The 13,569-nt window shown below is 39.4% G+C and overlaps 1 protein-coding gene across 1 annotated transcript in view; it reads left to right on the top strand.

The window, feature by feature from the left end:
* itgb5 (integrin, beta 5) overlaps nt 1–13,569 on the top strand; it is a 41,493-nt gene that overhangs the window by 5,702 nt on the left and 22,222 nt on the right. Inside the window, exons 5-9 of the mRNA XM_088314837.1 lie at nt 577–745; nt 2,094–2,255; nt 4,374–4,469; nt 4,562–4,651; nt 9,074–9,208. Coding sequence (XP_088170963.1) covers nt 577–745; nt 2,094–2,255; nt 4,374–4,469; nt 4,562–4,651; nt 9,074–9,208 — 652 coding nt within the window. The remainder of the gene's footprint in view (nt 1–576; nt 746–2,093; nt 2,256–4,373; nt 4,470–4,561; nt 4,652–9,073; nt 9,209–13,569) is intronic.

Here is a 13,569-nt window from a genome sequence, read left to right as displayed (position 1 = left end):
TAACAATGTGAGGGAGAAGGTGAATCTATATGGATACTTTGGGATGTACTATATTCAGTATCAAAAATACAATGTAATACAACTTGTGTAACCACAAACAGAACTTTTAATGGAAAAAAAAAAGAATCCAGTTAAACAGAGATAAAAGTGATAACGGAGATGTACAAAGATGAAAAGGGAAAACTCATTTACTCAAATGTAAGCCCACACATCCTGTATTCTCATCTTGATGAATTATGCATTGTTTGTGCTTCATATTTGATAATGCCCGGTGAATAAGGGCTTCTTTGCCAGCTCACCCTCTCTGCAGCAGAAAACAGAATATCCTCCATGTTTATTTGCCCGGGAGGTGAAAGTGCAGCGCAGCCAGTGCGCCTCACTTGCCATGTAGGTTATACACACACGCGCGTGTGCGTGTGTGCGCGCGTGTGTCTGTGTGCGTAGCCATGCACAAAGCAGCACAATGAGATTATATTGAACAACGAGAGTACTTTGACCCCAGACTGATCCCCCCTAAAAAAAAAAACACTGCCTGTCTTATCTGTTTAACTGAAATGTTGTTGTATTGCGGCCTAGGTACAAGCTGTTCCCAAACTGCGTGCCCACGTTCGGCTTCCGCCACATCTTGTCGCTGACAGACAAAGTGGACCGCTTCAATGAAGAGGTGCAGAAGCAGATGGTCTCCCGCAACCGGGATGCGCCCGAGGGCGGATTCGATGCTATTCTGCAAGCGGCGGTTTGTAAGGTGAAAAGCAATCCATCTCATTTCTATCGATTATTTTCAGCCTTTTTAAGTCCTAAACTGAAATTTTTAACTAGTAACAAAAAACATTGTTGGCTCGCATCAGATGACAGTCCAGAGATTTTTGCTATCAAATTGGGGCTCACATTTTGGAGAAGTTACCCATGACTCAAGTGTGTTGCTAATTCACTTGATTTTCATGTAGTGGTTGTTTGACAATAAAATAATGCATTGTGGCAGCTCAGATTTCATTAAGATGGTGAGAATCTGTTAAGAAGCCCCCATGACAAGCATCTGGCCTATTTGCTTGTTAATTAAAAGCATCACGGGGAGGGGCGGTGTACAGGAAGTGCATTCGGTTGCAGCTGTCTTGCAGAGACGGGTCAATCCTTGTTCATCCTCCTCCCTGTCTCTGTTCCTCGCTACACAGGGACTTCCTACAAGTAGCCGCTACCTTGTAATTAAAAAAGTCCCAAGGCTCGATTCATTAAATTTTACTCATTAGATGTTGGTCAACCTTGAAAATGACTTTAATTTTTAGCATTTCATGGATTATCTTCAAAACAAAAACGCAGCCATTAAATGAAAGATCCCGATTCCTGTTTTTTGCAATAGATAAGTCTCTTGGCTTGTTACTTATCACCCCGACACACACACACACATTTGTGTTTGGGCGAATGACTCTCACGCTAGTGTCACGATCTTCAAGGTCTTTACTTGGTTTGTGGATTAATGTTAGTAGTTAATGTGAACGCAGTGTGGATTTATTTCTCTTTCATATCTACAATAGTTACAATCATCAAGGGCCTTTTTCAGAAAGCTGAAATAAAGTAGAGTGCTTCTTGGTCTCTTACTTGCCAGTCAACACTTCTGATTCTTGTTGGAGGGCCTGCAATTATAACTTTTTTTTTTAACTGTAAGCCACTGATTTTCACTTTGGCTGAGACTTCTGATCCGTGGTCTGGTCAACAGCAGCATCAGTTATCTGCTAAATTTATTTGAATTTCCTGTCCAGTGGAACCTCAAGTTGCGACCTCAATTGGTTCGGTGACCGTGTTTGAAACCTGAAACGTTTTTACTGTAAATAGAGGTACTACGATGGGCTCTTTCGTGCACTGGATGCAAAAGCTAAGAACTTGTGGAGGTTTGTGGCAAGCTGACTTGGGGATCTAAAGACTCGCCTAAACCGGCTCATTTGGATAATTGGATACTAGTACCTTATTAATCCATGATTTTGTATAAAAATGTTTGCTCAAATAATTGTCTTGGGTTGGAATTAATATGTGAAATTCATTTGAACTGAGTTGAATGTGCTAACATCTCTGTTAAATATGTGCTACTCTGTGTGCAGGAGGAGATTGGCTGGAGGAAGGAGGCATACCACCTGCTAGTGTTTGCCACAGACGACGTGCCTCACCTGGCCCTGGATGGCCGTCTAGGTGGCATCGTGCAGCCTCATGACGGCCGCTGTCACCTTAATGAACACAACGAGTACAGTGCCTCCACTCGCTTGGTAAAGCCATAAGAGACCTCCTTTATCATTCATGCATGCATGCTTTTCATTGGGCAGTGATTTGCTTATTTTTAAAATTTTAATTGAGGTGCGTTTGTGTGCACTTTTGATTGTGTCAACCTGGTTATTTAGGGGAGATTTTCCTAAATTGCGGTTAGAATTCATATTATAATGATGAAAACAAAGGAGATACATTTACAATAGTCGATTAATTGATCTATCCGTTCTAACTAATTGATCGTTAAGATTTCAGTAGATTGTGTGGAATGGATTGATGCTAAATCATGTATTAAAGCAATTGGTGTGAAACGTGCACTGCTTGGCCAAAACCAGAAGTGGCACTTCTGTTTCAGCCTCAACTATTTTCCTGTCTAACCTAGGCCAGCATGGCGGAGTTGAGCAACAGTCACATACCTACATCTTTGCTCAGCTCAGTACAACACTGGCATAGAAACAGAATTCGAGGACTTTCGGAAACAGATTCTCGAAAGGCAGATTCAATTTGTTATCTTAATTCCGATTCCTAGTAAGAAGCTTAAATGTCAAACCAAATCAGATATTATACAGATTTATAGTAGTAGTAAATGATTGATGAAACGTGATTCATTTCTTAACGATGTCTATTGGTCAATGTAACCTGCTCTGTTTAAGCATAAAACAAAACACATAACGTAATTTCTATTATATTAAAAAAAAAGAAAAGAAAAAGGAGGCCCGAAGTCTGAGCGTATTTATTTTTGCTACATTTTCCAACTGGTTCAGTTTAACCTGCAATATAATAATAACACGTTAAGACCATTTCTATCCTAATCTAATATCAGATTGTGGTGCTAGAGCATAGTCATTCACACCAGTGACTTCCTTGGCGTGTTGTTTTTATTTTTAATCGTATTTTAGTGGGTCATTCCCGTTCCTGTTAAAGATGATAAGATGTTTGAACTTCAGTAGGAGAAAGGAGTGCCAGTGTGGTCTATTTTTATTTAACTCTTCATTACATATAAATATAACACACACACACACACACTTGCTTTTAGACGTAATTGCAGAGAGAAGAAACTGGCACACACTTGTGCGTCCTGAAGTTACCACCCTAAAGTGAAACCATAAAATGAAGTGTTGACATGTAAATGCACACTTCAAAAGTATGGTACTGTACTATTCAGGTCTTCATGATGGCACTAGACAATAAGAGACCGTCCCAAACTACTCATCAAGTTTCCCTCATAGCATGAGGAAGATGATCCCAAATAATGCGAGATAATAATAAGATGCATCAAAAAGCACACACAAAGGACTTTCACAGTCAAAATGATCAATATCATGTGGACGACCCTGTGTGCCTCATAATTCTTTATTGTCCTCTCATGACCCAATATCAAAACACTGCTCACCAAAAGATGTTTATCAGAATTTGGATTATCTCCACATAACTGTAAACAGCCCTCCATTAAATGGTGCTCACTATGAACGGCAGCCAAGGATTGCTAAACAATGCAAGCGAACGGGCGTCGGCAGGCTTGATGAGGATTTTCTGCGAGAAACGCGGCTTCTTGTTTTTTTGGGTTCGAGTCACCTCGCTGGTATTTGATGATCGAATCCTGCAAGCATGTTGGTCCTCATCCCATCTTTTACTAACTGAAATCTGACCACTCAAATTTGTCCCATCAAGACAAGCCTGTAATGTGAACTACAGTCTTTAACCTTTTATATTTTTGGTGGAAATGAGACAAGCCCTTTTGAGACTGTCAGTAAAAGCAGCACAGTTCCCCGCTATCTTTTTGTCCCCGTGTCACGTTTCACTATAAATGGCAAATTAATAAATTTAATATAATGCATTTTGGGGACTAAGGTAACCCGGCAATTTTCCGTTTTCAGGGATAGTGTTAGATCCGTAGCAGATGCAGGACAGCTTTTACACTGCCTGTGGAAGCCGGCATTTTCCATGTTTTCTGTTTCTTTTTAGGTAATAAGTGAAAAAAAAAATGACATTATTATATTATAACTCTACACATGGCATGGTAGTTAACCAATATAACTTTCTGGGGGTGATAATAAAGAAAACGCAAAAGTCAGCTTTCCTGATAGGGAGTCTTGATTTATCTCACTCTCTCCATGCAGGATTATCCCTCTCTGGCACTTCTGGGCGAGAAACTGGCAGAAAACAACATTTTCCTCATATTTGCAGTCACTAAGCGGTTGTATGTCATTTATAAGGTAGTTTAAACTTTTTCATTTTCTACACATTTGTGACTACATCACTTGCCTTCTGCCAATTTCCTTTTCCTTTATTTCCACTTCCTGAAAAGAATTTCACGGCACTCATACCAGGAACGACAGTGGAGATCCTTGACCAAGACTCAAAGAACGTCATCCAGCTCATCATCGCGGCCTACAATGTGAGTAAGAAACTTCCTGTTTTGGCGTTACAAAATCAAGATGAAATAGATAATGGCAGACTGCATGGTGGACTTGCACTTAGCAAAGCACTGAGATTCCGATATCATATCGAATCATGCAGCATTTTTACATGTTGTCCATCTGCTTGCGTGAGTCGGGTCCTCCAACATTTCACAAACATGCATGCAAGTGAAAACAAAGTTGGCGTGAATGGCAACAGTTCTTTGCCCTGTTAATGGTTGGCGGCCAGAATCTGGTACACCCCAATACTCGCACAAGTCGGTTGCGATAGGCTCTCGTTCACCTGCAAGGGACAATTAATTAGTGCCATGTGTGCATGAGGGGTTTGGAAGACTGAAAGTGCCAAAATAAAATAAATAAATACACCATGAAATATTTGATTAAAATGGTCATTAATTAATTAATTAAATGTCTAATTTATTACTTAAAGGTGGAATTTAATAAACAAATGTGTCATTAATGAAATTATCAATGATTATGTGAAAAAATAATTATAATTATTTCAGTATTTAATTAATTATTATTGTTTTTAATTATCTGTGTATTTATGTATTTAATTAATTATTTACGTATTTAATTGTTTCATGGTCCTGCGTTGCAGTGTTTCATGAATTAATTTGACTTGTGAAACTCACCCATCAAAGTTATTGGGCGGGGCTAAATGTTGACGAACACAAATCGTGTCTAAGGCTTTGCTTTTGTCTGAAGTGGTTGCAAACATGGCGGCTACGACGATGGAGGACTTTCATGAGCTCCCTTGATTGAGCGGTCGAGGCTTGTATTTAGTTGTTTTGCTTGAGGATTCAAACCAATGTAGAGGTGAATAGCGTCCCTCGGTGTATCGGAGTATTTTCACGAGACACTCGGTTGGCATCAATCCATTATTCTGGAATAGATTTGCCTTGACTTGTTGAGCAGCCCAACCAATCAGGTGTTAGGACCTGCCCACCAAACTCTGATGGGCGGGTTTGTCAGATAAAATTAATTCATGAAACACTGCAACACGGGACCATAATAAATAAATACAAACAAAAAAAATCAAATACATAAATAATTAATTAATTAATTACATACATAATTATATAGATTTTTTTTACACATAATCATTGATAATTTAATTAATGACACATTTCTTAATTCCACTTTTAATTTCTAAATGAAACATTTAACTAATTATTGACAATTTATAGTCAACATTTTACAGTGTATTTATTTATTTAATTTTGCCGCTTTCAGTCCTCCAAAGAGGGGAGACCTTCATTTGTAATCTTTTTGAAATAATATAAAACAGTGTTACTCATATATTTTCTAGTGGAGTAGAGTGGTTGGATATTGCGCTATATTGGTGTGGAAGCAAATTCAAATCTTTCGAGTCTTCCACCGTACTATGCACACACATACACATAGGCAATCTGTGAATAAAGTTACAGCAGACAAACAGCTAGTTGCTTACAACCTGGATTTCGCATCACGGCAGACAACCTTTGGACATGTTCTAAACAGCTGATATATTTTTTACACTCAATTTTGGCAAATATTTCGGCCATCTGAGAACAATAAGAATAGACACTTGGTTGCAGCGTCAACATTGAGAGGATTTCCTTAGTCGTCGTAAAGATGACACTTTTCAGCAGCTGAAGCACGCCGCTGTGAAGCGCGTTAGTTTAATGCTGCAGCAAATCACCCGCCCGCTGACATTGGTTCTGTTATGTTGCATCATGGAGCTTTGTCTGTTTGAACGAGATAATGCTGAGAGAATGATGAAAAACATGGCGAGGGACAGTAAAGTCAAGTTTTGTGTGAAGTACATGGTATTTATTGTTAAATCTGGGCAACATATAAAAGATAGAGACAGCGCAATTTTCGGAATAATGTGTTTATTTGTAAGATGCATTAAGAACTGCACTCCATTATACTGTAAGTTGTTTGTAATATTTTGGCTCTTGTTCTGATGTGTATACTGCAAATACTAGACGTTGGGACCAGTAAGCATATATCTCTCTGCTCTCCAACTTAACCCTGAAGTTCACGTAACTGCCATTTACAAAACTTGTCAGACCTTCCCTTGCGTGTTTTTGCCGTGTGGGTGTTTTACATTCACTCCCCGCCTCATCCAAATGATGTTTTTGGGGCCTGTGGGCGGTTGAATGCGACAAGGCGGGGTGTGTGTTGCTGGAGCTTGAAGGAAGTGCTTTTGACTCATGGCCTTATTAACATTCCAGCTGCCAAACTGCATCCATCGCGCTGCGACGGCCAAAAGTGATGCGACTGCGGGACCTTGTTGTGTAACCGCTCGATTTATCTCCGAGGCAGACAGCAGCTCAAAGCTACTGCTGGCTGTGAGCGTGTGAAGGGTCAACTGTGACCACGGAGGAGGGCGCGCACGCATGCGATGATAGCAAACACTGCAAAAGAGGAGATATGTTGGTTTAACAATGTTCTAAGGACCTTGGGTATTTTCACAAATTAGCGGGGAGGCCATTATTTGTACAAATCTATCCACCTGTTGTCTATACTGCTTTTTCAGGGTCTCAGGGATTTGGAATTGATCCCGGTTGACGTCGGCTGTTTGGCGGACTACACGATAGACTGATTGTCAGCCAATCACAGGGCACATATAGAGACATATAACAATTCATACTAACTGAGTACTGAATCCATGCTGCCTGCACCAATGTCTGGTGAATGTACGAATATTAGGGCTGTCAAAATTAAACCGTTAACTCTGGAGATTAATCTAAAAAAATTTCAACTCAATTCAATATTTTAACTCAGTTTGATTTACTTCAAAAATAATTTGCATACTGCAAATATTGTCCCATATTAGCTGTACTTTAGCACATCATATCAGAACAAAACACAGTGTTCAAGTTACTGCTGTGCCTTGCAAACCAACACGGCTGGAGTGAGGCTCTTGTGGGGAGTTTTGAGAAATGTTTCCAAGAAAAATGCCTGTAAGAATATCTCCCTTTAGGTCGTATTAAAAAATTTAAAAAAAAAACAGCTATATGAACAGTTTTGAATTAAATATACTTCATATTTGGTGATTTTGCATGAATTCCAAGATATTATTCAAGTAAAAACAAAAAATAGTAGTTGAAAAATGTAATTAATTACTATTAATAATGGAATTAATTAGTTAAAAAAAATTAATCACTTGACAACAATAATGAATATACTACACCGTGACTCCATACAAATTAGGGCTTGAACGACTCCAGATTTTTTTGGAGCCTGCTATAATATCATGAAATTTAAGTCAAAGCTGATTAATCTATGACTTTATTGATAATTGTCAGCACAGCGTTCGCCAACATTTTTCCACAGCAGACCATCGTACAAACAGAAACAAATGATTAAAATTACAACTCACTATTACTCTGATTATAACTGTAATTGTCTCGCCTTGTGTTCTTCAAAGTATAACACATGTAAGACGGGACATCGTAGTCGGGCTAAATATAATGAAGCATTTCTCATTAACAAACATTCCGACACAATGTCATCAAGGATCACAATTGTGGTGATGTCGGTGGGTGTTATTACGCCCCTTTGACGTGATTGCAACTAAAAAGGGTCCAGCATAGAAGTGGGAGTTTGAAGCTGTTGTATGAAGAATAAACTTCTTGTTAGCTCACAGTTGTTGTCAGTGAATTACTGGACATAACTTCACTAGTCTTGAAGTACCGCCTGAATAAATCTGAGCTGCGATCGGAATACCCGAAGCTAGCAAAGCTAACCACAATTCTCATCCACAATCATCTTATTTTCATACTCTTGGACACACCAACGTATAAAGACTGTCTTTGTTGGCCGAACATTTTTCTACTCCCTTAAATGGGCTCAGCAGTTCACTATTTGATGTCCACGTGAAAACAATTGCAACTATGAACTGACATGAGTCATTTATTTGAGTGGCTAATTGTGGCTTGGTGTCTGTTACAGTCGGGACTATTCAGGGTCAGTCTTCATCAGAATCCAACTAGAGGTTATGGTGTCTATTTCGCTCTTAAACCCTGAGTGGCTTATGTCGGAAATGTAGCGCTGATAACCTCTGTAAAGCTGTGTGGTCTTCTTTTACTATGTTAAATTTTACTGTGTTAACATGACTTGTGTCATTAAAAGAACAACGCCAGTGTTGGAACACTTTTACAATTGATTTACAATCACTTATGGGAAATGGGATAAAAGATGGTGCAAAGATCCAGATGTGCATGTGAACGTCACACACTCGACCTGCTTCCATGTTCAGAGCCTGTGGTTTTCCCAAGTCCATAAAAACTATGACTAACTACGCGAAAACTTTACCCTGTTTGTCTCGCCCCCCCCCCCGCAAGCAATTTTATGAGTAGTAAAACTTGAGCATACAAAACTTTTTTATTTTTTTTTCGCCCTGACAGAACATCCGCTCCAAAGTGGAGCTGACAGTGTGGGACCAACCCGAGGATCTCAGCTTGTCCTTCACCGCCACTTGCCAGGATGGACAGCCGCTACCCGGCCTCTGGAAGTGCGCCGACTTAAAAATAGGCGACACGGTGAGTCCATGTACATGCTCTCTTCCTCACTTCATGAATATTTGAGTTTTTCTGCCACGCTGCAAAGTGTCTTGGGCGGCCACCATGTACTTTAACTTCTTGTAAAATGGAGACTTTATGGATGGCATTTGACCAGGATATTCAAGAAAAAGAGACTTTAACTCCGTGAATATCTAAATCTTGACATTCCCAAAACCCTCCATAAAGCACACATTATATAGATGTAACTTAAAAATAAGATTACTCATCCTGTCCATCAGCTCTTTGATGGCTGACGGATTAATTTAAGTGTTATGGAATAAAAGGCCAATATGTTAAAAAAAATCTTAATACCTTCATTAACTGTGCAAGCATTATAGTAACACTATTTCAAGTCTAATATTAATCTGTTAAAAACGAGATACTCTCTAAACCAGGGGTGGGCAAACCTTTTGGGGTTCTAAAATTTGACAGGGGTGCCTGGACCAGAAGCAGATGGATGGAGTGTTTTGGAAAAAAAATACATTTAATTTTAAATGAAAGTGAACAAAAGCATTACGACAATATATGTCTTTGAAAAACCACAGTATTTAGAAAATAAAACATTAACAAGGTGTATTCATTGAATTTTTTTTTTAAGTTCGGCGGGCCGGATTAAAACGTCTAATGGGCCGCATGTGGCCCCCGGGCTGTAGTTTGCCCACCCCTGCTCTAAACAATCTAATTATTTACCATGTTGACACTGAAATTGGTCACTAACTTAATGTAAAAGGCAAAAGCATACAACACTCTATCCTTGGACAAGTATATGCTATCTCGAGGTGCTAATGTAGCAGTCTACATCAGATCTGGGAAAAGTGTTGCCTGCAGGTTGCATCCGGTTTGTCTACAGGCACCGACTGGCGATCTCAAACTCTGTTTATTTAACATTTAACATAATTGCAGTATAAAGTCCAAAAGATTTAAAAGAGGAAGGAATATGGTCAACATTATGATGAAGTCGAAGTTGATTATGTCAAAAATAAATTTTTGAAAGCAGTACCAGACAGCAGAACAATGACTTGTCTTCTCTGATGGCAATTTAGGGGCTTTGATTCAATGTTTGGCAACAATTTAACAAAAAAGTGACTTGCGATGGTGCTAGCCAGCAGTGGTCCTGTTACATTAGCAGCATTCTTTTTTTTTTCTCGCACTGTGAAGGAAAGTGGGGGATTTTGCGTTATGAATTGGTGATTGATACATTCGTTAACTGTTGAAGCTCATCTACAGACACAGCAGCTTATTGAAAGTATATGACTGAAACCTTCTAATATAAAAGCAACAAAAGCGCATAACATGAGCAACATTTCTGTATTCATCACAGCCACCTTGCATAGAACAAAAATAAACAATGCCGCTTGAAATAATCCACAATGTTAAAAAAAAAATTAAAATCATAATAACTAGCTTGCGTCAAATGGCCTTGGGTGAGTGAGCCATTATCTTGTGTATGCCACAATAGCATGCTAATTAAACGTGTTCTTTATTCCTTCCTTGTCGTAAGCCATTACATTAAAATGTATATTGAGACCTTGAAGTATTGAAAATGTTTGGGAGCGGCTTTGTACAAGTTGGAAATCTGCCCTCTAAACCTTCTGTTGTTTCCTTTTATTGGCTTTATTCAGCTGGGACTGTTGGGATGGCAACGGATAGTGCGGCCGGGGCCTCGGAGGGTGGATTTGGTTGACATTGTTGCTGAATGGCTCTAATGAATGGACGAGGGGCTCCCAAAAGTGTTGGGATTCACGTCTTTTATGCTGACGAATGAAAGGGGTTTGCAGGCTAAGAGCAAAGCCTTCCCGGGATGAGCGTGTAGCTCGCTAGCACAGTCCGTGCGTTCCCGCGGTGGAGTAGGATTCTGCATGTCAATGACCTCACACAAAGTAGGCTGCAGAAGTAAAGAGACTGTCAAACAAAAAAAAAACACTTGGCAGAAAGAAGAATTCTTTCCCCGGCATCGGTAGCTGAGCAAATGTTCTTCTCACACTTTCACTGAATGCAACCACACTTTTTTTTCTGCGTTTTGTGTTGTTTTTATCCTTGTAATTGTTTTTGACAGATTTACTTAGCTCATCTTGTTCACAGAGCATTTGTAATAGTTTTACTTGGAAAATGTTTATTTCTTGAGACTCCTCAAGATATTGTTTTTTTGTTTGTGTGTTATCTTTTTGCTTATTAGCGCTGTTTTTCATTCCCTTGGAATGATAAACGCTGCGGGTTTTCTGGTGGGACACATTCCCTGCAATTTAATTCCCCTCCTACAATTCCACCCTGATATTTTTCAATCCAGTACGTCCTCCGAAAATTCATCACCATGATGATATCACCACAGAAGGCTGTGATGGCAGGGAGAGAAAAGTGTGATTTTTAAAGAACAAAGAAATGGAACTTGGGCTGTCGGAAATTCCTACACGTCTATTCTGGCTGCTCAGTTAGTGACAATACATTGAAATCATTAGTAAAAAAAACTCTGACCACACTAATTTTAATCACTCGTTTAATTAATCAATCGGTGTTTGGGTTTGACCCCGGAACCGTAACCCCTCACCTTTATTAAGACTTTGCCAACAATTGTCTGCTTCCAAATTAGTGGCAAATGCTTGGGGATGATCCTTTTGTATTCCCAGTGCACAAAGCATGGCTTACGTGGTTAGGCAGGCTTGAATGAGTTTCGTGTGGGGGAACAAGCACAAAAAACTCTTGAAGTAGAATAATCTTGAGTGGAGTTCCTCGGGCAAGTGTTGAGGTTCATAATTTTTCTTTTTTTTTTAAACAAAGGTGGAAACTTCGTCTTCCTTTTAGCAACGCCATAAGTGTTGCAATGCATGTGATTAGTCCAGATAATTTTGAGTGGAGTTCCTCTGGGAACCGTCTTAGGTACGTCCATTCTCTATCAAGGTTGAATCATGCATATTGTATACTTAAAAACGCATTTTTGTCCTAATACTTTAGTGTCCAAATTTTTTTAGCCCGCAACTATATTTTCTCAATGACGCGACTACTACTACTACTTCCCGCGTGTTTCCCCTCACTTAACTTTTGACAACCCCTTCGGTTGTCCTTATGACAGTCATGAAGCCGGGAGCTTCCGCGCGATTCACATTTACACTAAATTTAATTGTGTGTCTTGCTCATTAGCTCGTTAGTGACATGGAGGCGGCAAGAGGGATGGAATGTCCTGTCGGCGCCATGTGATGTAACCACTTCCTGTGTAGCTTGCGCTGGTAGCCGTTCCACCACCTACAGGAAGTGAGCAGAAAATGGTGTGGATGTAAGCTTTAACAGCTTCCAGAATGTGACTTTCTACTTCCCATCCTACGTGGATACCGTGTTTCGGGTTGGGTCACTCTTCTTCCTTCCTGTCACTTATCAAATCTGCACTTTATAGACTCACTGAATGAGCCGCGCCCACTGGTATAAACATTCTAACACAGGGTCACGTGTAGGTCCCTGTGCGTGTGTGCATGTGTGTGTGACAGTGCATGGCAGCTGTGTTTGCCAAAGCGGAGCACATTATCTGGCAAATATGAACCAATAGCTAGCTGGAATTTTGCAGTTCTTATCCTACTGTAGTACAGATCCACAGAGAGATGATCGATCCAATACAAAAATTCTACCTAACAGAGATAAACATTCTCGCTTTTGATTGACACTTACAATATCTTATTGACACAGAGGATGCCTCTCTATTATTGTGGTTGGTGGAGAATTACACAGTATCACACTGAGAGCTATTCCTAATATGTTGGTAGCCATACTTGTAGGTTCCCCCCACCCCCAATTTTCTTTTATCTATCCAAAGTGAAAAGAAAAAAAGTTTTTGTTGTTTTAATGAATAAAAAATGGTAATAATTGTTTTTTTTATTGGCCGGATAATGATATGGAATGTAGCGTAAAAGTGGATTAAACTCTACATTATACATGCACTTTCACGTACAGTAAAATTTGTCTGAATTTGAATTGGAATTGAAATTTATTCATTGGCAAATGGCATTCACTTCCAAGTTCAATACGTTTTTGGGAAGACTTTAAATAAAACCATGATGTGTTAAATGAAGAGATGGGGAGAATAAGCATACAAATGTAATTTTTCAAGTATATTTTTGTTGTTCTTATCAACTTGAAACTGATTCTATCTTGACTTGTGGGTGATACAGCAGCATTACTACGTTGCCATTTCAGAAAATACCCCAAATGACTTTAATCATCCACTCTATTGTCACTGCTCCAACTGCAAAGGTTGGTTGTAGTTTGTAGTGTTGAAGTGCGGCACTACATCATAAGAGTTTTTTTCCAATAATTATCTTACCTGACTAGATTAGAGGGTCACCATTTTAGCAAGC

The sequence above is a fragment of the Idiotropiscis lumnitzeri genome, chromosome 14 (assembly GCF_059441095.1).
Source record: "Idiotropiscis lumnitzeri isolate Australia: NSW breed Sydney's pygmy pipehorse chromosome 14, RoL_Ilum_1.0, whole genome shotgun sequence".
Classification (NCBI taxonomy): Eukaryota; Metazoa; Chordata; class Actinopteri; order Syngnathiformes; family Syngnathidae; genus Idiotropiscis; species Idiotropiscis lumnitzeri.
Note: the sequence above shows the minus strand (reverse complement) of the source record. Positions and strands in the feature narration are given on the sequence as shown.